We start from the raw sequence: 22,986 nt of genomic DNA on the forward strand, positions 1-22,986 counted from the left end.
AAAACAAAAAAAATTAAGTGACCTAAAATATGGAATCTTTAGTTCATACCTAGACAATAAAATGTAAATAGTTCATGAACCTATAATTTAATTTGCCCCAAAATAATCCACTCCAACAGTATCTCATTAATTCCCTAAATCAGTAAGATCCATTAGCCATGTCTTATCTTTAGCTAACCTCTCTCCTCTCCTAAATCTTATTTTATAATAAATTTTGAAAACAAATATGTTCTCTCTTTCACCTATTGTCATAATGATAACTTTTAATAATAAAATAGTATACAAGAAAAAGGAATGAATATAAGGAATATTATTGGAGGTGAGAATGGCTATTATCATCATAAGTCACTAGGATCCAATATTTTATATTATATTTAAGGAATATGCTAAGATGCTGCCGGAGATGCTCTAAGTAAAATTACAATTTTTTCCAGATGTAAGTAAAATTATTTAATGGCATTCATAAACACAATTCATAAGTAAATTTCTTAAATCTATCCTGGCCACATAGAACCTCCTTATTCAACAACACATACATATTTTTCAGCTTAATCTGATCCTGAATTCTAAACGCCATCATATAACATGTCCACCTATTTCGTCAAAAAATCTCACTTGACCCACCCAAAAAATTTCGGACTCATTTAAGCCATTATAAATCAAATATATATCATTTTACCCACTTCATTATTCATACCTTTTTATTTAATTATTTATAAAAAATTAACTATTTATTTTTTTTACTACAAAACCACTTCGAGTACTTTCATAATAGTTCCTGGTATTTATTAAAATAATTTGGGAATTTCTAAAGCAGCATAGCCTAGGGATGAGCACAAACCGAACCGAAAATCGAAACCGCACCAAAAACCGCAAAAACCGGACGAAACCGCACCGAGAAAAACCGCACCGAATAAAAACCGCACCAAATAAAAACCGCACCGCTACTTTGGTTTTGGTTTTGATTTCATGAATTTAAAAACCGAATACAAACCGAACCGCACCAATTTAATTTATTTATTTTATATACTATATTTAAAAATATAAATTATATTTATTATAAAATTTATAATTAGATATTTAGATATAGAATTGTAATACTATGCGGTCTGCCCAGTGACATTTCTCTTCTTGCTAGCCATATCAAATGTTTCATGTTGTAATAGTTATTTATGTTTCATACTAATTTGATTGATTTAGTATGAATTTGTAATTGATTTGCATTTGAACCTTGAAATTGAGCATCGCCTGTGAAGGCTTTATGTGTTTCTGCATCTCCTTCTAAGCTGACTCCAGTATGTAGTAAGTCCATCTTGTTTAGTTTGATACTTTTAGTTAACTACTTGTTATAAATTAGTATTCTTCTGCTGGTTGATCATGTAGACTGCTGACTGATAATTCATACACTCAGAGCCTTAACTGATAATTTCATACACATTTTACTACAGTTACAGTCTCACTGCTACAGCATGATTCATGAACACATAATTTTCTAGTTTTTTAATGCAAGTTACTGCTACTCTATTACATCTCAAGTTCTGAACAAAACTCTGACTTATCACTTATCCATGGTCTCAGTGCAAGAGCCATTATTGCAGCTGTGCAGATATAACTTAACTAAGTTAAAATTTGTTTTGTTTTTCGCCTCAAGTGTTCATAACATAATTTTTAGATTCTCGGACTTTTCACGGTTTGATAACCGAACCGCACCATATGAAACCGAAACCGCTCATATTATAAACCGAACCGCACCAATGATGTTTGGTTTGGTTTCGGTTTTCAATTTTAGAAACCGCACCTTAGTGGTTCCGGTTGCGGTTTTAAGTGCAAACCGCACCAAACCGCACCATGCACATCCCTAGCCATGTAGTTAAATAAAATATATAGTTATAGACTTATAGATATAGTTATATGATCATCCTAGCTATGTTGCTTTAGGAATTCTCAAATTATTTTGATAAATACTAGGGACTATTATCAAAGTACTCGAAGTGGTTTTGCAGTAAAAAAACAAATGGTTGATTTTTTATAAATATTTAAGTAAAGAGCTATGAATAGTGATGATATATATTTTGTTTATAGTGGCTTACATGAGTCCAAAATTTTTTGAGTGGGTCAGGTGAGATTTTTTGACGAAATAGATGGGTAGTTTGATACGTTTGGTCGATTCCGGCGTACATAAAGGTAGACCTTTTTTCTTCCTCTAACAACTATGAACGTCCTTATCTTTCTTTTTCGGATTCTTCTGATTAAAAAGCTGAAATTCAGACAGAAATCTACATAGCAAGTGAAAAAGTCAGGATACGCTAAGACAAAATGCAGCAAAAAAGCTAAGTAGATGGATACGATGGTTGATTGCATGAAGCTTTTCTGTAAAATAATAATCTAGAAGTACATTTTTTCTGTGAATTCAAGAGTCTGGAAATAATCTTGCGAAACTTCCTTAATTTCTACTCCCTCTGTCCCAATCAATTCTATACAGTTTCCTTTTTGGAATGTCCCATCAATTCTATACATTCCCAAAATAGCAACTTTTTATAATATAAAACACTATTACACCCATTACATTCTCCCACTATCTCCATTTTATAATAATAAAAACACTATTACACCCACTACCTTCCTCCACTATCTCAAATCTATTACTCCCTCCGTCCCTATTTATCTGTCCACTTTGGAAGTAAGAATTTGTCCCTATTTATCTGTCCATTTATACTTTCAAAACTAATTTAATGATAGTTTTTCAAATATATCTCCATAATTTCAATTTTCAAGGCTTGACTTATTTAAAACTTGGTTGAATTCATGTTTTCAAGACATAAAGTAGGGGTATTCCACCATTTTCAAGATATTAATTAGAGGTATTTAATGAAAAAGTTCATACAATCAATTATTCCTTGGTATGTGTTTTTTTTTCCAAAATGGACAGATAAAAAGGGACGGAGGGAGTATTAAAAAATATATGGGTCCCACCACTTTACCCACTTTTCATTTAACTTTACTTATTTTTTACACATTTTCTTGGTCTCCGTGTCCAATCCCAGTGTATATAACTCACTGGGACGGAGGGAGTAGCATACTCAAGTAGATGAGTATTTTTATATAGAGAGGCCCAATTGCATAGCAAAAGTGAAAAATGCGACGACAATAGATACAGATTAGACAACCACTCCACTACGAGAGTATTCTTGCTCTTGCTCCCCAAGTTCTTTGCGTAAATTAATTTAGGAAGAAGAATAAAATTAATTGAGAACCATTTCATCTAATCTTATAATAAAAGTCTTAAATATATTTTATGTCATACTTCAACACTAAATCAAGTTTTAAGATGTTGACATAAGCCCCAAATAGAGTTTATGTTATATCTTAATATTGGATTCGGACGTAGCCGAACCTGGACTCATATATCATGTTGATATCAATGGACATCTCAAATTATCTCACATCATATCTGAAATTTCTATAGTACCAGGACCAACATCCTCCATAACTTCTGGGCGCAGAGAACTATTACCGGCGTCTGATGTTTCCATAGTAACGGGACTGGAAACCTTAATAACTTGTGGCGGCAAAGAATTGTTACCAGCATCTGAAACTTCCATAGCACTAGGACTCTCAATCTTCAAAACTTGTGGCTGCAGAGAATTATTGCCAGCATCTGAAATTTCCATAGGAGGGCTGTCAGTCTTCAAATCTTCTGGTTGTGGAGAATCATTACTCTGTAGGGCACCTGAATTCTCAATAGTACCAGCATCAGCAATATCATCAACATCTGTCTGCTCAGCTTTAATCTCGGTCCCTACAAGTAAATTCGTTTGAGAAGTGCCAGGCACCGCAGGTACATTATCTAGTATGTCCTGAATTTTGCGCTGCTTTTGCACTGGTTCAACTGGAGGATAAACCCTCAAAGTGTTGTCTGTACAAGGTACAGCACCAGCTTTAGACTGGTTTGCAGATGCGGGCTCATTTGAAGCATAAAGTTGCTGCAACCTGTAATCAGTCTCAGGTCGACGACAAACCTTACTCAGCGGCACAATTTCCTGAAATCAATTACAAAGCAAGTTATCATTAACCCTAATTACAATGTACATGTTAAAACAAAATCAGATTAAAACTTGAATCATCATATCCCGCTATACTCTTTTTCATAATTAAATATCATTAATTATGAAATTGGTGTAAAATTTGCAACCTACTCTATTCCATGAATAATCTAAAACAAAATCAGATTAAAACTTGAATCATCATATCGCGCTATACTCTTTGTCATAATTAAAAATCATTAATTATGGAATTGGTGTAAAATTTGCAACCTATTTTATTCCATGAATAATCTAAAACAAAATCAGATTAAAACTTGAATCATCATATCTCACATAGGGAACTAAAACCTATATTTTCAAACATGATTTAACAATTATAGATGCTCTGAGTGTATATATAGAGGCGGGACTATTGTGCATAGCAAATCGGAATCGAAATCCAGAAACTAAATCGATCATGCCCTCTTCAGAGGAAGCCTTGGCCTCAGAATTAAGGGCACAAGAAAGAAATAGGTGCTTCTCTAGTTGCTGCTGCTCGCTTTTTCTTTATACCCTGTATTGATATGGCTAACTTTATATATGGTAAATCAAAGCTCCGTCTCATTATCTCTCGAAGATCTTACGATAGCTGATGTTCAAACCTCCAACGTCTCCGCTCCTAACCAGACATTTATTTACTTCAAACTCCACCTCGAAAATAAAAAAGATGTTATGTCAGTTTATTATGGAAACCTCAGCCTCAGTTTCTCTTAATATCGCAGTTCAGATGATATTGTTCAACTAGCCAACTACACCATTCAGAAATTCCAACAGGGTATTGGTAAAAAGACCAATCAACAAACTTCTATGATGCTAAATCAAGGGATCTTGTGGCGAGAAATTTCCAAGAACGCGACGTCTGTTATTTTTTTTCGGGTTGATTTAGCAGGTGTAGTGAGATTTAGCGAGTTAAACTTCAAAAGCAAGAAGCGCGAGATAATGGCATGGGCTAAGGTGGAGCTTGATCCAGTCAGTGGTAAGAGAATGAGTAAGAAAGCTGTTCAGCTCGAGCATACGATTAAGCATCATGTTAGTGGCTGGTTTACTTTCTTTTTCGTATACTTGATGATTGCTACTATTCTCTCGTGTCTTTGGTGTTGCCTTTGCCTAGTGGGCGTGACACTAGGCTGCTGCTGGTCCTAAACAAGGAATCATTAGCATAGTATTTTTTATTTCAATAAAATTCCTCTCTGAGTAAGGAATTCTATCTCTCTGGATTGTATTTTTTATTTTAATAAAATCTTTTTTGGGTGTTGGTCCAATTTATTTGGATTTTATTTATCATCTCCTTGTGAGAGCGTGGTGTATTTTGTTTTCTATTTTTAATGTAATTCAATGTCCAGGATGTTAGATCTTTCAATTTGAGAGTTTGATTCGTGATAAAGATACGTATGAAATTGCAATCACGGTCGATAACTCAAATTACGTATGAACGGCAATTTCCATGGTAATCCTTTTCGGAACTTTTCGACTCAGCTTAGAATTATAAAGATGCATGTCATGTCCCGGCAAAAGATTTTTTCCCACAAACTTTCTGCGCGTTTTTATAGCAGAAATATAGAAATCCTAGAACAGGTGTTTAAAACACAAATGACGTTATGCCTCCGGCATTTACATATGTCTTGGCGGTTCCGGATAAATTACTGCAGAAATTGATCGTTAGAGACACAAATCCGATATAATATTATCATATGCAGACTTGCCCACTGCTAACATGTTGCCTTAAAATAAACTTGAGGGCTATGTTAATTTGCAACAGTAAAATTACAAACTGTAAAATCATGCATGCTGCTAAGCCATTTTCAACATACCCTACAGTTACTAGCACTTTGGTTGATTGCAGCAGCATTCCGTGATTATGATTTGGTTAGAAATATTTGTATACTCAACAGTGGATTGTTGGGTTTGTGGAGTCAGATTCGGAATATGATTTGGTTAGAAATATTTGTATACCCAACGTGGAGTCAGATTCGGATTAGGATTTGGTTAGAAATATTTATATACTCAACATGGATCTGTGCTTGAATCTTGATACACAAAATTGCATAGCAAAACGAAACCAAGAAAAACAGAAACTAAATCGATCATGGCGGAACTCGACGACAGAGATTTGGATTTCATTTGTGCAGCTGCAGAAGCAACAAAGACTGTCTCTAGTTGCATAGCGTTTTGTACTTTAACCCCTCTATGGATATGGCTAACTTTATATATGGTAAATCAAAGCTCCGTCTCATTATCTCTTGAAGATTTTACTATAGCTGATGTTCAAACCTCCAACGTCTCCGCTCCTAACCAGACATTTATTTACTTCAAACTCCACCTCGAAAATAAAAAAGATGTTATGTCACTTGATTATGGAAACCTCAGCCTCAGTTTTTCTTATTATCGCGGTTCAGATGATATTGTTCAACTAGCCAACTACACCATTCAGAAATTCCATCAGGGTATTAGTAAAAAGACCAATCAACAAACTTCTGTGATGCTAAATCCAGGGATCTCGTGGCGAGAAATTTCCAAGAACGCGACGTCTGTGATTTCTCGGGTTGATTTAGCAGGTGTAGTAAGATTCAGCCAGTTGCACTACTTCAAGAGCAAGAAGCGCAAGATAATGGCATGGGCTAAGGTGGAGCTTGATCCAGTCAGTGGTAACAGAATGAGTAAGAAAGCTGTTCGGCTGAAGCATACGATTAAGCATCATGTTAGTGGCTGGATTACTTTCTTTTTCGTAGTCATGATAATTGCTACTATTTGTTCACCTCTTTCCCTTTCGATAATATTCCTTATAGAGTAAGAATTTTTGTCTATCTAGAAGATTGTATTGTCCATTTGATAAAATCTGTTTGTGTGTTTTATTCCCAGTTTATTTAAGTTTTGTTTATCTTCACCATGTGAGAGCTTGGTATGTTTTTTACGTGTTTTGTTGTGATTCAATGTCCAGTTACATCTTCCAAATTTTGAAGGGTTTGATTCCGTGATAAAATTTTGTTTGAAATTATAATTATGACTGACAGCTCAAACTAATTATGGTGAAGTGGATACATGTATCATTTATTTCAGGAAGGGCTTTCATAATGTACTCTAGCCCTTCATAATGTACTCTTCTTTCTTTTTCTTCGACCATCACCGATCAGTCGTCCACCGTCAATTTGAGGAGTTTGTGTTTATTTGATTTGCCCTCTTGAGTTCACTAATCACTGGGTTTGCATAATTAAAAAATGTAAAAAAAAAATGGAGTGCCACGGATGAATTGCTGCAGAAATCGATTGTTAGAAATATAATATTATCATATGCAAACTTGCCCACTGCTAACATGTTGCCTTAAAGGAAACTTGAGGGCTATGTTGATTTGCAACAGTAAAATTACAAACTTGAAATATACAGTCATGCGGGCTGCCATAGCCATTTTCAACATACCCTAAAGTTACTAGCACTTTGGTTGATTGCAGCAGCATCGCGATTTCCTTGGATAAATACTATTTGGACTAATTAAGCTGCAGCACCCAGCGGAATATTTTCACTTCCTGAACTACCAGAAGTCTCTTCAATTTCTGACTGAGGTGCGACAGGTAAATTTTCTTGACTATCATTAACATGCGGGACAGGTGAATTACCTAGATCAGCATCACTGACTATCTCAGCGACTTCTTGCTGCATAACAATTGTGGGTGAAGCATTTAAACTATCCAAATCACCGACGTTTGTGATCTCAGTAACTTTTGGCTGCTGAACACCACCAGCATCTGAAATTTCTGTAGTACTAGGACCAACATTCTCCATAACTTCTGGGTGCAGAGAACTATTACCGGCGTCTGATGTTTCCATAGTAACGGGACTGGAAACCTTAATAACTTGTGGCGGCAAAGAATTGTTCCCAGCATCTGAAACTTCCATAGCACTAGGACTCTCAATCTTCAAAACTTGTGGCTGCAGAGAATTATCGCCAGCATCTGAAATTTCCATAGAAGGGCTGTCAGTCTTCAAATCTTCTGGTTGTGGAGAATCATTACTCTGTAGGGCACCTGAATTCTCAATAGTACCAGCATCAGCAATATCATCAACATCTGTCTGCTCAGCTTTAATCTCGGTCCCTACAAGTAAATTCGTTTGAGAAGTGCCAGGCACCGCAGGTACATTATCTAGTATGTCCTGAATTTTGCGCTGCTTTTGCACTGGTTCAACTGGAGGATAAACCCTCAAAGTGTTGTCTGTACAAGGTACAGCACCAGCTTTAGACTGGTTTGCAGATGCGGGCTCATTTGAAGCATAAAGTTGCTGCAACCTGTAATCAGTCTCAGGTCGACGACAAACCTTTCTCAGCGGCACAATTTCCTGAAATCAATTACAAAGCAAGTTAATGGTGTAAAATTAAAAATGCCATTATACTATACTCCACTGGTGTCATTCAGACGGCTTCAAAAGCAAAATGGCGTTATTGAGCAGCTGTAATAGTTCCAGGTTTATAATTCTTTACCAATTTACTGGAGAAAATTGTAAAGCAAAAACTGCAAAAATTCTTGACCTTCGACAGAAACTGGTTATGAGAATTCACCATATCAAAAACTAACAAAATAAAGTTCGAGCATAGAAATAGAAAGTTGTATTATCTGAAAAAAGGAGTTACCAAAATATGCATTTGAGAATATATTAAAAACAGATAAAACAAATAAACTGGATCCATGAATAGACAAAACAAGGGCGGCGGTTGTGTACCTCAGATTGATCATGATCGTAACGCACAAGAAATCTACAACGACAACCTCTTACATCATGCCTCCGTCTTTGTGCATCAAGGACATGAGCATCATAGTAAAGAGCCTGATCTTTGCCTTCCTGTTTTTCTAAATCTTGAGAGAGGACTTCATCTACCCATACATAACAAAACAGATAGACGAAGTATAGTCTTCGTGATTTTAATGAAAACCAACCTGAAAACAGAGTATAAGATCTCCTTGAAGAACTGCAACGCATTCTGAGGATTCACATGGGAGAGACCTTTTCCTAACAAGCCTACCAATGTCCACCCATTCATCCTCCTCTGCTCCAAATCCAGCAAACCGCACCAGAACTTCCTGAAATATCTTTCAGATACAGTAAGTCGAGGGGTAAGATAGTCAAGGAAAGTAGTCATTTTTATAGCCCAAGTGGGTAGTTCAATTCGGATGAACTATTAGAATCTGATCCTCTCTAATTGGTAAAAACAGTAAAAAGAAAGAGCAATGCATCAAACATGTCTGTGACCATCATCGCAATGACAATTTTATCAGCTAACTTAAAAAATTCACCAAGGAACTGGAGTTATTTTAACCAATATTCCCCAAAATGCAGACCCCTTTATTCAATCTATTAAACTGCATAAAATATTGCTTATTACTTCGAGACTTTTTCAGGGTACATCATAGTTCTAATAAAGATTGAATGATGACCACAACCGTATTGAAATGAAAAGCAATGTCCACAAGTTTAATGTAATTTGAGATCAACATGCACAAGAAGATATGTACATAATAGTCATAATAAACTCATCAAGGAGATAACTGTTTTTTGAAGTGGCATAAGAAATTGACTACTAAAAGAAAAGAAAACATAAATTAATCAGCTTTCAGGTGTTTACCGGGTCCTGAGCGTTAACACTTCTATGAGATAGGAACATTGCAACATCATACCTGAGAAGCACCACATTAGTCTAGTAAATCCAGAGGAGTAAATAAATAAATAACTATTAATTAATCATTAATCAGAAGATAATTCAATTAGCTAGCACACTCTGGAAAACTAAAATAAAAATATTCTGAAATACTAACCATGCACCATCCCTTGCAGATTTAGCTTCAAACTCCATTGAGTTACTGTCTGCTCCATTCCTACCTGTACCTTGAACTAGTAAGTACAAAATGAAAGTAACAAACTAGAGCCTGTAATATAAAGTACAAAGTTCCATCTAGATGATAAAAAGCCAGCTTTGACAGGTTCATTACGACTCCTGAGGTTCACAACAGATCACGTTAAACATAAGGAACTGACTGACAAGTGATAATACTAGTGTTTGGGACTATAGCTTATGTATGGTACCAATTTTGCTGCTAAAAGTAAAACTAATGTCACTTTAGTCGTGCAACTTATTATATAGATATGAAGAGAAAAATCATATTATGAAGATTCGGATATACATCAGATAGTGCAAACACACTTGTCATACTGGTACTGCAAAAGAATAAACCACAATAAAAGCATGACAAACAACAAGTCTAGTAACCCTATCTCAAACTTTCCGCAAAATTTCCCTTTGGCGTCTTTAAAATAAATAAATAAATTAAAACACTTGACAGATTATCTATATCCCAAATAGCAAGGATTTGTGATAGAAAGCTGCAAAGGTGTAAGCTCGTCAAAGAATACAGAAATATGTGAATTGAATTGGAACTAACAACATAAGACACTTTAAACTTACTTTCAGGAGAAGTTTGAGGGCCTTCAGTCACATCTATTGCTGTATCTGTGAATGCTAAAACTTTAAAAGTAAATATAATATGGACGCCTAATGCAACCAAAACAGAATTGCTAAGCCCGAATAATGTCACCTTGAGGGGATGGTTTTGACTGAGGAGCTTGGGGCATATTTGTCACAGTACTTGAGTCATCTTGAGTTAATGGCCTCGAAGCTTTTGCTCTAACTGCATACCGCCTATTTTGGAACCAATGCCACACCTATGCAGACATATTCACAGCATTTTAGGCACAGATTCTTCATTGCAAGATAAAAACCCTATTTATATATACGTATAAAGTGTCTTTACTTGTTTCATTTGAACCACAAACTTTCCGGACCTTTCGGCTGTAAGGCTACAAACAGGACAACCAAAATAGAAAGTGAGATGGTCTACCAAGAAATCAACAAAATAATACTCACTTAATAATAATAATAATAATAATGTGATTAAAATCAAGTATCAACTAGTCACCTAAATTTCTCAGCAAGGGCATCAAGAATTTCTCGTGAAGGCATAGCATAATCATGTGCTTCCAGGAGTGCCTCCATCTCCGCAACCTTTAATGCTCAAATAAAACAACCGATTAAGCTTGTCCGTACATCTCAGTTTAAATTATAGTTGTTGCATAAGCATAAAAAAAAAGGAATTAAATAAGGTTCAATAAAAATATATCAGACACCTTGACGAGTCAACCAGTTGCATCGACTCAACAATTAAAACTAATCCACTCATATTTTTTTAAAATTATTGGTAAGTCCAAAAATATCAGCTATCTATGCTCTATAGCACTGTTGAGCTTTTGCTGCAAAGTCGAGAGTTCGAGTCTAGTCAAACCAACTGTGTGCGTGAGTATTCAAATTTCTCGTAATTAGACCTAATCCTCTCACTTTCCACTCCCCAGAAGTAGAAAAAACTCACCTATTGCATAGCATTGTTGATGAGTCCAGTAAGTATTTAAATTTCTTGTAATTCAAATTATATTTTAAACAAGAAAACCATCTATGTCAATAATCATACTTGTTCACTTCTTATGTATACTAGCCTTTAACCCGTGCGAAGCACGGGCGATTATATAATTCATAATTTATTATTTATAATTTTAATTTTAATTTTTTTTAGTATTTTATTATTAATGAATTGGAAAATCTATTTATAAGTACTCAGTAGTTAAATCTTTTTTCAACTAATTATAAATTATATTTAAGAGGATAATGATAAAGTTTTTGTCTTGTAATACATGGGGAGTGTTTTTAGTATTTAAAATTGTTTAATAAAAGAAGAGTAATAGACCTCCGTATGTTGTAGAATTCTAGTTGTATAAAAAGAGTACTAAACCAAAAAGAACATGACCAAACCAAAAATTTGTACGACTACAAATTATACCCATGTTGGCTTATTATAGTATAGTATAGATAGACAGAGAGCACAAAATTATAAACAAAAATTTGAATTACCGTTAATTAACGAAATAAGTTATAGTAAGCGGCGGCGCTGTAACGACTGTAAGAAGTTAAAAAGATGTAAGAGAAAAAACAAGAAGCGAACCTCGAGAGAGTTGAAGCGAAAGGAGGGGAGTCCGTTACTAGGTGGTCGGCCCATCGGCGCCGCCGCTCGAGCAGAGATATGTTCGGGTCTTCGGGTCGGAACTCACAGTTGCTTTGCGAAGTAATGTAATTTTTCCTATTTTTCTAGGACATATATTATGATTAAATATCTTTTTATATTTCATGTTTGTTTTTATGTTGAATCACAACTAATTGGTTTATCTAAAATCAGATATATCTTGATAAATTAAAGATTTTTAACTTGATTCTGGTTTTTAGTAGACTCCACTCCAGTTAGTAAAGTGTCCATGTTATATATTTCATTATTTTAAAATTATATTTATATTAAAATCATAAACTTCTTTGATGTATATTTTAAATGATAAATAAACATACTTAGATTAAAATATTTTTATTGAGTTTATTAAATAATATTTTTGTTCAACATGTTCAATTAGTTTCTAATAATTAACTACATCAAAATCTTATAAATAAATAAATGTCTCATATCAAATTTAAATTTGTTATACTGTGATTTAAAAAGGCCATAAATAGGCCCAGATATTGGCTAATTAACCAAAACTTTAAAAAAAATTGGGGTTTTAAATTTGTTAGAGCAAGTTCAATAGATCTTGCTCCTAAACTCACATTTAGGTAATGTACTTAAAAAAATGCCTCCAACACTGGTTACTTAAATTACTAGCACAACCTTAAATCTCCTATCCTAGCCATTACTTATTTATAAGTAACCCCTAGCCATTACCTATTTAATATTTATAAATAAAATAATCATCTCTCTCCTTCTTTCAATGTCTTTTCCCTACCTTTCCTCTTCTCTCTCTCAAATTTATTATTAAAATAATCTTAGGAGAACAAATATAGAGATTGCTATTGGAGTTGACACTAAAAATAAATTACTTAAATCACTAAAACTCACTCGAATTCATTATTTTTTTATTTTATATTATTAATAAGTAATGGGATAGGTAACTAATTGGACTTGCTCTTATGGTTATACGAGTTGTAAGGTCTATAAAACAAACTTCAGAATCCTCTATAGCAGAAACAAGCAGAAGACTGAAAGTTAGTACAAAAAGAACAATAGAAATCCTATAGCAGAAGAGCTCGAGTCACTGTATCCAAGTCCTTTCTCATTGTTTTTTTAATACTGAATTTTTGAATTGTTGTTACACGTAATTTCCCATGTCCGCTGGGAGGGGTGGATACATAATTTTTGAATTGTTGTTACATGTAATTTCCCATGTCCGCTGGGAAGGGTGGATACATAAAGGACCTAAAACTTGCAATAGTATGAGTTCTGACTTGCATTCTTGACGTTATGCTAAAATGCCATTATTGTTCACACTTGATAATCTCCCTGCGCAACTGATCCTTTTCTATGTTTTCTCTTTTTCATCTTCTGAGTAAACCGTATACGATCCTTGATACTCCTCTCCCATTGTTTTTTATTTTTCTGATACAGGAGCATTGCAGCGCGAGCATCTTCAATCTGAAATAGACAGAATCAAATAAAAATCAGATGCCTTGGTAATGAAGATTAAAGCAAAAGACAACATAAATTGTAACATCCTAAAAATGCAGGAACTAACTGGGCAGTGCTCTCCATTCTGGATCACGACATTAAGAAACTCTGATGCTAGATGCCTAAGTGCTTTACTGCGTCCTTCCCTGATATTATATACATGTTAACAGCAAGTCAAGTCAATTGCTAGAACACTTAACATTCAAGCACTGATTTTTAGTTAATTTAGCAAGTAAAACTCATACTTCAGAAAGGGTTGATACTCTGCTGTATCGCGTATATCCATCTTTGGATGGCTTAACAACAGTGCCTGTATGAAAATATACAAGTCAATTACTCACCCACGTAGTTATATTATCTTGGAAGATGACAATAATAATAAAGAAAAAACTCTACAAAACTAGGGATCCAACCTTAAGATCATTACGCAAGGCATGACCAACCAGAATCCTTCCTTTCAACAACTCCGCCACCTTATTCTGGACCACACGGAAATCTTTTGCTGTGAATACATTACGATAAGTGAGCATGCATCAACAGTAGTTGCATAATTATTGTGGATATAACCAAATATCCTTCTTTGGTTTGTTATGAGTGACCCGACTTATACAATATCTGAAGATTCTACGTAAATAAGTAATTCACTCTTCCATCACAAGAAACAAAAAACTTAAGTTACGTTTTAACTTGTCCCAAGATATCCTGCTTAGGATTAAAATTTCACATTGGTTTCCTCACACACTATTATTTAATAAGAAAAGAGTATGACTAACATAAACCCTATCATTATTCCATACCACTTAATAGAGTTAGATCCCTAGACTATAATTTCAAAAGCTTATTAATGATATATAAAGGAAGGCAGTAAGAAACTCGGACCACCAGCTAAAGACATATTGGACAAGTAAAAACATGCTAGCTGCAACATAGAGTGTCCTTCAAGAATTCTCTTTACAAATTTCATTTTGGTAAAACGAAACCCTTGCTCCTACTTTATTATGGTAGATAGACAGGAATTATAAAGCTGTATAAATAATTTCAAACACAAATTAAGGGGAAGACAGTAAAAACAATATTTCACCAAAAACACAATAAAAAACACTGAATTTCAAGTCCTCAATCAACCATAAATAGGACGTCTGAACCAACCTTTTTTTAAGTCACTGGGTCGAATTCCACTGATTTGGGTACGAAAATCAACAACATAATCCACCGGACGAACAAACTCGTCATATATAACATTTCCCCACTTGTTAACCTGTTATAAATTCCATTAGATGAGTAACTGGGGGGCTACTTAATTAAGGGTATCGGCAAGAGCTAAACCTTACACAAGCTTCTAATAATCATAAATTTGCAACAACAAAAAAAGTTGGATATTTGCAAGTTCTATGAAGAAGCATTCCAGTTAAAAACACAACCATTCTTTAACAATACACCCCTCAGAATTTCAGTTCTATTTTACAAGTAATAGACTAATATGCAAGGACAGATAAGGCATACCACATCAGTACCCACTCTTTGTCTTGAAACAAAAAGGGTTTCAACTATTATTAAACAAGCTAAAAGATGAAAGATAGATACTGCAAGGAGGGATTAAAGCTGTACCAGTGTGGCTCTTCCAAGTGCACTTTTATTCCCAAGAGGGCTGACACCGACCATTTCGCAATCCATGGCTATTGTGTCTGTGACACTGGCAATAATTTTACAAGTTAGGAATGAAGAACATAACTATCACCAAAATTACTAAGTATAACATACAAATTACGAACCTAGAGACAATTAGGACAAGTATGTTAATAGTGCAATCCTATCTAATCCCTGAAATTCTGAGATTGAAGGCCCGCCCTCATTTTCTTAAATTCATTTGGCACTGATTTGTTATGTCCAATTCCGATTTGTAACTTTGTAAAAACTAAAAACATAGAAATCAATTATGTAAAAGTATGTGCACAATGCAGTCCTCTTTCTTATGTAAAAATTATGAGCTTCAGAAGTCGTGCTGTTCTTTATACCACCCGGTAACAATTTCAAAACTCAAATTTTAGTTTCTAAATACGTACGTAGATACTTCAATTCTTATTAGGCATTGTCTCACACACACAGATCGATGTTAAGAAATGAGCTAAAACAAATGAGAATGAACCTGAAATCGGACGAAGCAGGGGTGAGGGGACTTCTATTATTAATAGCCTCTGGTTCATTGGACTCCTCAACCGGCCTCTCTCTCCGCTTTCCTACAATATTATTTCTCTCTCTCCAATTAAACATATACAATTCCACAACTACAACAGACTCACAGTAATCAAAAAACGAAAACAATTACCTAAAACAGAGTTACCATTGGGGGCAAATGATTTCTCACGAGGCTTCGCAGAAGCGCCTTTGGCAATAAGTTTCTGCACAGCAACACAATCTCAGTAAATTAACATTTTCAGAATCCAACAAACTAATAATCTCTGATAAATTAATAGAGAGAGAAGGAGAGGGAGAAAGGTGAGAGAGAGGGAGAGGGAGAGAGGTGAGAGAGGGAGAGAGGTGAGAGGGAGAGAGGTGAGAGAGAGAGAGATGCACTCGTTGGAGAAGAGCCCAGTTAGGGTTTAGCTGCTGTTGCGGCGGCTGGTCTTGCTGAGCTTTAGTAAGATCGTCGTCGTGATCAATATTACTATTGCGGCTTTTTTTCTCATTGTTTTTATTTCTTTTCATCTAATTCTCTTTCTCGCCGCCGCTGCTGCGACTCAATTCTGTTTTTACGGCGAACGGTGCTTCTGATTGAAGCCTGAATCAGCACGACGACGTTTTTTGTTTTGTCTTAAAGGGCTTGGTTAGGTCAGAACTCAGAAGGCCCAAGACAGCAAGAGAAATTTCCTTTATAATTTTAAAAACTTCAAATCATCAATATACTTCAATATACTTATATAAATAAAGGAGATGCGAGGGGCGTGTATGTGGCGCCTCTCACATCGCTCCGTTCTATTTTTCTAATTTTCTGGAATTTTTTGATGGAAAATATCAAAAATTATAACTACCTTTTTTAGTTTCGGGTATATTAGAAGCAAATTTCAGAATCTGATTTTGTTTCAGATTATTTATGGAATATAATAGTTTGAAAGTTTTAATCTGCTTTTGTTTCATATTATTTAATTATGGGAAAGAAGTTTTAATCTGATTTTGTTTCATATTATTTAATTATGGGAAAGAGTAGCACACAAGTCTCCCTGCACCTATAAATACCCCTATAGATTGTAGGGTTTTGGATCATCTAAACACAACCTCCTCTACCACAACTCTACCTCTCTCGGGTGATAGTTCTCTTGCTTGATTTCTAACTCAGTGGTGTTGTTCTTCTGCGACGATAAGTGAAGACTGTTTATATAGTATTAAAAAAATAAAGGTTGTTGCAAGCAAAGGTAGTTATAGATCGCTATGTGGGAGTCGACAAATTCAAACACGAGAAAAGAATATAGTCTTGACATGATATTGATGGATGATACCAATAAATTAACTATTAGTTATGTATGTTTGTTGGTTATTATTTTATAATATTTGTTTTGTTCATCGGACATATTTGTTATTGTTAATTTTTATATAATTTACTTTGTATACAGGAAAATATGGTGGAGAAGCGAGGGGCATGTAGGTGGCACCTCTCACATCGCTCAGTTTTATTTTTCTAATTTTCTGAAATTTTTGGATGAAAAATATCAAAAATCAGAACTACCTTTCTTAGTTTCGGGTAGATTAGAAGCAAGTTTCAGAATGTGATTTTGTTTCAGATTATTAATGGAATATAATAGCTTGAAAGTTTTAATCTGATTTTGTTTCAAATTATTTAATTATGGGAAAGAGTAGCACACAAGTCTCTCTGCACATATAATACCCTTACAGATCGTAAGGTTTTGGATCATCTAAACACAACCTCCTCTCTCTCAATACTACAACCTCACGGATTTAAGTTAGATGTTTTTTAGCACAATCAATCCAAAAAAATTGGTGGAAGGTGACAATGTAAGAACATGATTACTTAAAAAAACACACAAATAAAATTAAGATTCTCCGTGCTTTAAATTGTTAATTACGTGTATAAATTTATTTTCATTTTTTCATCATGAATTATAGTCCAATTTCGCGATTTTATATATTACTATTGGTATTACATCAAGATTTTTATAATATAAAATTTATTTTATCCTACAAATATTAATTTTGAAACGTTAATATATAATTATAGATAGCCACAAAATTATTTTATTCAACAAATATTAATATTGAATCATTAATATAATTTTTACAGGCTGCCGCAACGCCCGGCTTCTCAACTAGTATCATTAAAAGACTGGTTCTCGAAATTTACCATGAAAGTGTGTTTAGAAATAATTTAATAAAATTATAAAATTTGTGTTGAAATATGATTTAGTAAGAAACTATTTCAAGTTAAATGAAATTCTTTTTATATTCAATTTATAGATATAATTTTATCATATGTTGGGGAAGTTTGTCATATTTATAATAGTGTACCAAAGTGTGTAATTTCCTTACAATTTAAACTTATATGTCTTAGAAATGAGTAATGGTTTTAATACTTTTCCGGACGAGTCCCAAAATAACACCACCACTTCGGCTATCCAATGGCGCTAGCAAATTACATTTGCTTTTGTTAAACTCTGAATTGTTCAATTGTTCAACGTGCAGTTGTGAGCTTAAAAGGCTTCCTGCACTACAAAACAACTTTCCAGTTTGTGCCATAGCTAGCTCAGTACTAACTCTCCAGTTTGTGAGATGGCACTAAACTAATCTGGTATTAAATATTTAAATTCAAGAAAAGAACTGAAAAGGTTCTATAGAAATCAAAGTACAATATCAAGCCATATCTTTAGAGAAATGAAACAATACAGATGAAAAAACTCTTGAAAAGGATAGCAGAGATCAAGAACTGGCCTTGAATAAACAATTGCTAATACCAGTGCTTTCTCAAACTCCGCATCAACAACTATCTCGAGATAATCTCATATCATCACAAAAAATATGAAATGGCAATAGGAAATAGTCGAGACGTATAGGAAATTAAGGATCTCTGAGAGTCGAAAGCATATGCAACTCAACTGTTAGTATAACTAGAGAGAGCAGCAACCAATTTTTTTCACTGCAGAAACATCGTCTTTAGAACCAACAGCGATCGTCTGTCCCTTGGGTAATGCAGCAGGATCATCCCCCATTTCAAGGGCTTTTCGGCTGACTATATGATGTATTTGGCTGAGAACTTCTGTGAAGGAATTCTCAACATTCATGGACTCCAGAGCGGATGTCTCCATGAAGTAAGTTTTCTCCCTCTCAGCAAAAGCCTTTGCATCCTCAGTAGAAACTGCACGCAAGTGACGCAAGTCAGCCTTATTGCCTACCAGCATTATCACGATATTTGCATCCGTGTGGTCTCTCAATTCTTTCAACCATCTCTCAACATTTTCAAAAGTAACGTGTCGAGTAACATCGTAGACAAGCAAAGCCCCCACTGCCCCTCGATAGTATGCACTAGTAATTGCCCGATATCTAATACAGAAAAAATAAAAGTTATTAAGCCTCAATTATTCAACTGCCATAAGCACATGACACAGCTAAGAAGATTAACAGGGGATAAGTAACAAATATCATCCAGATAAGAGCAAAGATCCAAACCACATGCTTAATTTAATTTTTTCAAAATATTATTTTTAAGGCTAAACGTTTTAATTCTACATGTCTAAGCATAGCTAAAATCTGCAAGTTTATATTCTAACTATTGAAAACACGGGAATCAAATCATAAATAGTGTTGAAGTTGCAATACGCCCTACTTTGAAGTTCATATATTAAATTGAACCGCGGATCACTAAGACTTTGCTTGATCAAACGAGTTCTGACATTGTGTAAAATCATAAGTCATAAAAAAATTGCAAGTTATCATAATTCACACACTAATACTGGATCTGAAAACCTACAAACTAACAATGCAAAAAATCGAAAAGAAAGAATGGAGCTACCTTTCTTGGCCAGCAGTGTCCCAAATCTGAGCCTTAACGACTTTATCATCGACACGAATACTTCTAGTAGCAAACTCAACGCCAATAGTAGACTTCGAATCCAAGCTAAACTCATTTTTAGTAAATCTTGACAAAAGATTCGACTTGCCGACACCTGAGTCACCAATGATAACAACCTTAAACAAATAATCATAGTCATCGTCGCCTCGATACGCAGCCATTGAAGTTAAACTAACTCAAGTCTCGGAGCTCTTGGGAATTATTTTTACTTAGTAGCACGCCACTAAGTACGTGTTATGAGCGGTAGGTGAGGCTGATAATATTGGAGAAATGAGAGTCACAGGGTTTTTGTTTACTATAAATGTAGCTCCTCTAACTCACATTGCCGGCACTTAAATTCTGGAATGGATTCTTCAACTGCCAGTTTTTAGATAGTGTGGCTTTGATTTTTGCTGTTTTAAGTTGTGGAGATAGTATTTGTGTGTGTTGTTTTTAGACTCTGTTGTGTGTAATAATAGTACTTGGCAGCTGGATCACTAGTCGTTGACACCAGATCTGAATTTGATGTTTTCAAGTTTGTGATGGGCTCTTGTTTGACTTTTACTATGTAGTTTAAAATAAATCACCAATACTTGTTGTTCCATGGTGTTAGGAATGGGCATTTACCCGCCCCGTTATCCCTGCCCAGTTCAGGTCGGGGATTCGAAGAATTTTTCGGGATCGGGGCGAGGAATGGGGAGAGTTTTATAAAAAATTCAGAGATCCGAGCGGGGTCGGGGATTCGTGTCTCCCCGACCCCGATTGTATATATATATATGAAAATAATAATATATTTATATATATTACACTAAATAAGTTATTAAAAATAAATATCTCTTATAAAACTATTAAATTAAAATAATATTTTTTATTTTTATTGATCGATTATTATTATATTGTAATATTAATATATTTATAATTTTTAGATTGTCGTTTATTTATGATATAAATCAATTTTAATATAAAAAAATATGAGATAATATCATTTTTATTAGTATATTTTAAGTTGGAATTTTGTTTTTTTATTAAAAAGTATATATTAACAATAAACTTCTTAGTAACCTAAACCTAAAATTCTCTCCAGAGCCGCCTCCCTTGCTTCTTTCTCCACTATTATCTCCGGGGCTACCATCGGTTTTCTCCGGTGGAAAGCCCCAATCTCTTGTTTTCTTTTCATTTTTCAATAAAAATCTTTAGATCAAAACCATCGGAGTATCCGGATTTTTGTCTTCTCCGATCAAATGGATGGCTTTACGGTTTAGAGGGGTCCGGTTTCTCTTGTTTTTGTGGTTTGTATTCTGGATCTAAAGTTTGTTTTTATTTTGTAATTTTAATTTAATTTGCAATTTCATTTTCGTTGTAGTCTCTCCTTAGTGAGAGTTTTGGTATTTCTCTCCTTTGTGAGAGTTTTGGTATTTCTCTCCTTTGTTTGTGAGAGTATGGTGTTTGATTTGGTGATAAGAGTTTTTATCGGATCGCAATTATGGTCGATAGCTCAAACCGGATTAGTTCCAACTGGATATGGTGAAGCGGGTACATGTAAATATATCATCTTCAACAAATGGCGTGATTGTATCTCCAACAAGAATGGGTTAATCAGCTATTGTTTCTGTTTTATGGTTTGTTCGACGCGACATTTTTGTAGATGCCGTATGGCTTTTCATTATTGAATTGATACTTACTCAAAAAAAAAAAAAGTATATTATATATTATAATTTTTTATTAAGAAATAAATTGTCCGAAACCTTCCAGGGATCCCCGTTCCATGTTCGGGCCGGAGATTGGGGAGATAAGAATCCTCATTCGGGGCGGGAGCGAGGGCGGGGATAGCGCTCCCCGACCCCGAAGTGCCCCGCGCTCATCCCTACATGGTGTGTAAGACTAAGGTCACTGTGGAAATACTCCCTCCGTTTCAAATATTAGAGGTTGAACCAGACAAATATTTTAAAACAATTTTTTTAAAAAATATACATGTATTTTGAAATGAAGGGAGTATAATAGTTATATATATATATATATATATATATATATATATATATATATATATATATATTCTATTCTTTATTAGAAAACTTATTTGATATATATCATAGTAGAGGACTAAAAAAAATCAAAAAAGAATATACTAATCCCAATCTCCATGATTAACTTTTTCACAAAATCTTCCGGTTCACAATTTTGTATAGGGATGGGCATTTACCCCGCCCCGCTCGATCCCGACCCGATCCCCGCCCCATTCGGGTTGGGGATTCGGGGAATTTTTCGGGGGCGGGGCGGGGATCGGGGAAAGGTTTATAAAAAATTTGGGGATCAGGGTGGGGTCGGGGATTGGTGTCTCCCCGCCCCGATCCCTGACCCCGATTATATATATATATAAATAATAACATATTTATATATATTATACTAAATATATTATTAAAAATAGATAAACTTTATGATATAATTAAAAGTAAAAAATAATCTTTATTTTTATTGATTAATTATAAATATATTGTAATATAATATATTTTATAATTTTAAATTGTTGTTTATTTATATTATAAATCAATTTTAATATGATTTGAGGTTGAAAATATAAGATAATATTATTTTATTATTATATTAGGAGTTTGTAGTTTGTTTTTTAATTAAAAAGTATATTATATATTATAAAATTATTATGTTTTTATTTAAAAATAAAATTCTCCGAAACCCCGCGGGGATCCCCGTTCCCCGTTCGGGGCGGGGATCCCCGTTCCCCGTTCGGGGCGGGGATCGGGGCGGAAAATAATCCCCGTTCGGGGTTCGGGGCGGGGTCGGGTAGGGGTATTGAATTCGGGGATCGGGGTCGGGGATAGCACTCCCCGCCCCCAAAAGTGCCCCGTGCCCATCCCTAATTTTATATACGGAAAATTTCAATTTCTCATCTCGAGATTCTGCAATTAAAATTTATAAAATAATAATCTATATTTCAAAAACACATTTTCAACACTCCATTTCTTGTAATTAGAAATAAAATACATCTCATATATTTGAAATACAATATTTCAAATATTATTATATGTCGTTGACAAAATCATCTCGATCATTTTTATCATAAACTCGTAGTCAAAATCATCTCGATCTTTTTTATCCTAAACTCATATTTATCATCATCGAGGATATCAACATTTCCTATTTTCTATAAATTTATTATATTTAGAAAATTTTTTCACAAATATGATCTGTAATTATATAAATTTTCGTTATACCTTTTGCATTCACACTTTTTTACTAAGAAAAAAAATACTTTCAA

At 34.4% G+C, this 22,986-nt stretch overlaps 4 protein-coding genes across 6 annotated transcripts; 1 reads left to right on the top strand and 3 right to left on the bottom strand.

Moving 5' to 3' along the window:
- The first annotated feature begins 6,168 nt into the window (after positions 1-6,168).
- Positions 6,169-6,873, top strand: LOC108221850 (protein NDR1). The gene has a single exon (XM_017395703.2). The coding sequence runs from the start codon at positions 6,169-6,171 to the stop codon at positions 6,871-6,873; it is 705 nt and encodes a 234-aa protein (XP_017251192.2).
- A 472-nt stretch (positions 6,874-7,345) lies between these two features.
- On the bottom strand, positions 7,346-12,273 carry LOC108223869 (protein SAWADEE HOMEODOMAIN HOMOLOG 2-like). 2 transcript variants are annotated; one of them, XM_017398321.2, is made up of 10 exons: positions 12,116-12,273; positions 11,042-11,127; positions 10,877-10,922; positions 10,661-10,787; positions 10,531-10,575; positions 9,884-9,947; positions 9,694-9,745; positions 9,008-9,151; positions 8,793-8,912; positions 7,346-8,411 (listed from the first exon to the last, which is right to left on the bottom strand). In XM_017398321.2, exons 1-10 carry the CDS (start codon positions 12,167-12,169, stop codon positions 7,569-7,571), a joined length of 1,581 nt encoding a protein of 526 aa, XP_017253810.1. In that variant the 5' UTR covers positions 12,170-12,273; the 3' UTR covers positions 7,346-7,568. The 2 variants fall into 2 exon arrangements, with proteins under 2 accessions (XP_017253810.1, XP_017253809.1); XM_017398320.2 differs by having other exon boundaries at positions 10,531-10,584.
- Positions 12,274-13,239: 966 nt separating this feature from the next.
- On the bottom strand, positions 13,240-16,546 carry LOC108220425 (uncharacterized). 2 transcript variants are annotated; one of them, XR_010292522.1, is made up of 10 exons: positions 16,232-16,506; positions 15,984-16,056; positions 15,804-15,894; positions 15,266-15,350; positions 14,807-14,915; positions 14,071-14,159; positions 13,903-13,967; positions 13,725-13,803; positions 13,366-13,624; positions 13,240-13,307 (listed from the first exon to the last, which is right to left on the bottom strand). XR_010292522.1 is itself a non-coding variant. In XM_017394190.2 (9 exons), the coding sequence occupies exons 1-9, from the start codon at positions 16,361-16,363 to the stop codon at positions 13,475-13,477; spliced, it is 873 nt and encodes a 290-aa protein (XP_017249679.1). In that variant the 5' UTR covers positions 16,364-16,546; the 3' UTR covers positions 13,240-13,474. The 2 variants fall into 2 exon arrangements, 1 of the variants encoding a protein (XP_017249679.1); XM_017394190.2 differs by having other exon boundaries at positions 13,240-13,624; positions 16,232-16,546.
- Positions 16,547-18,471: 1,925 nt separating this feature from the next.
- LOC108220468 (ras-related protein RABA1f-like) lies at positions 18,472-20,236 on the bottom strand. The gene is made up of 2 exons (XM_017394246.2): positions 19,674-20,236; positions 18,472-19,204 (listed from the first exon to the last, which is right to left on the bottom strand). The coding sequence occupies exons 1-2, from the start codon at positions 19,892-19,894 to the stop codon at positions 18,772-18,774; spliced, it is 654 nt and encodes a 217-aa protein (XP_017249735.1). The 5' UTR covers positions 19,895-20,236; the 3' UTR covers positions 18,472-18,771.
- Between the last annotated feature and the right edge of the window lie 2,750 nt (positions 20,237-22,986).

The sequence above is a fragment of the Daucus carota genome, chromosome 5 (assembly GCF_001625215.2).
Source record: "Daucus carota subsp. sativus chromosome 5, DH1 v3.0, whole genome shotgun sequence".
NCBI lineage: Eukaryota > Viridiplantae > Streptophyta > Magnoliopsida > Apiales > Apiaceae > Daucus > Daucus carota.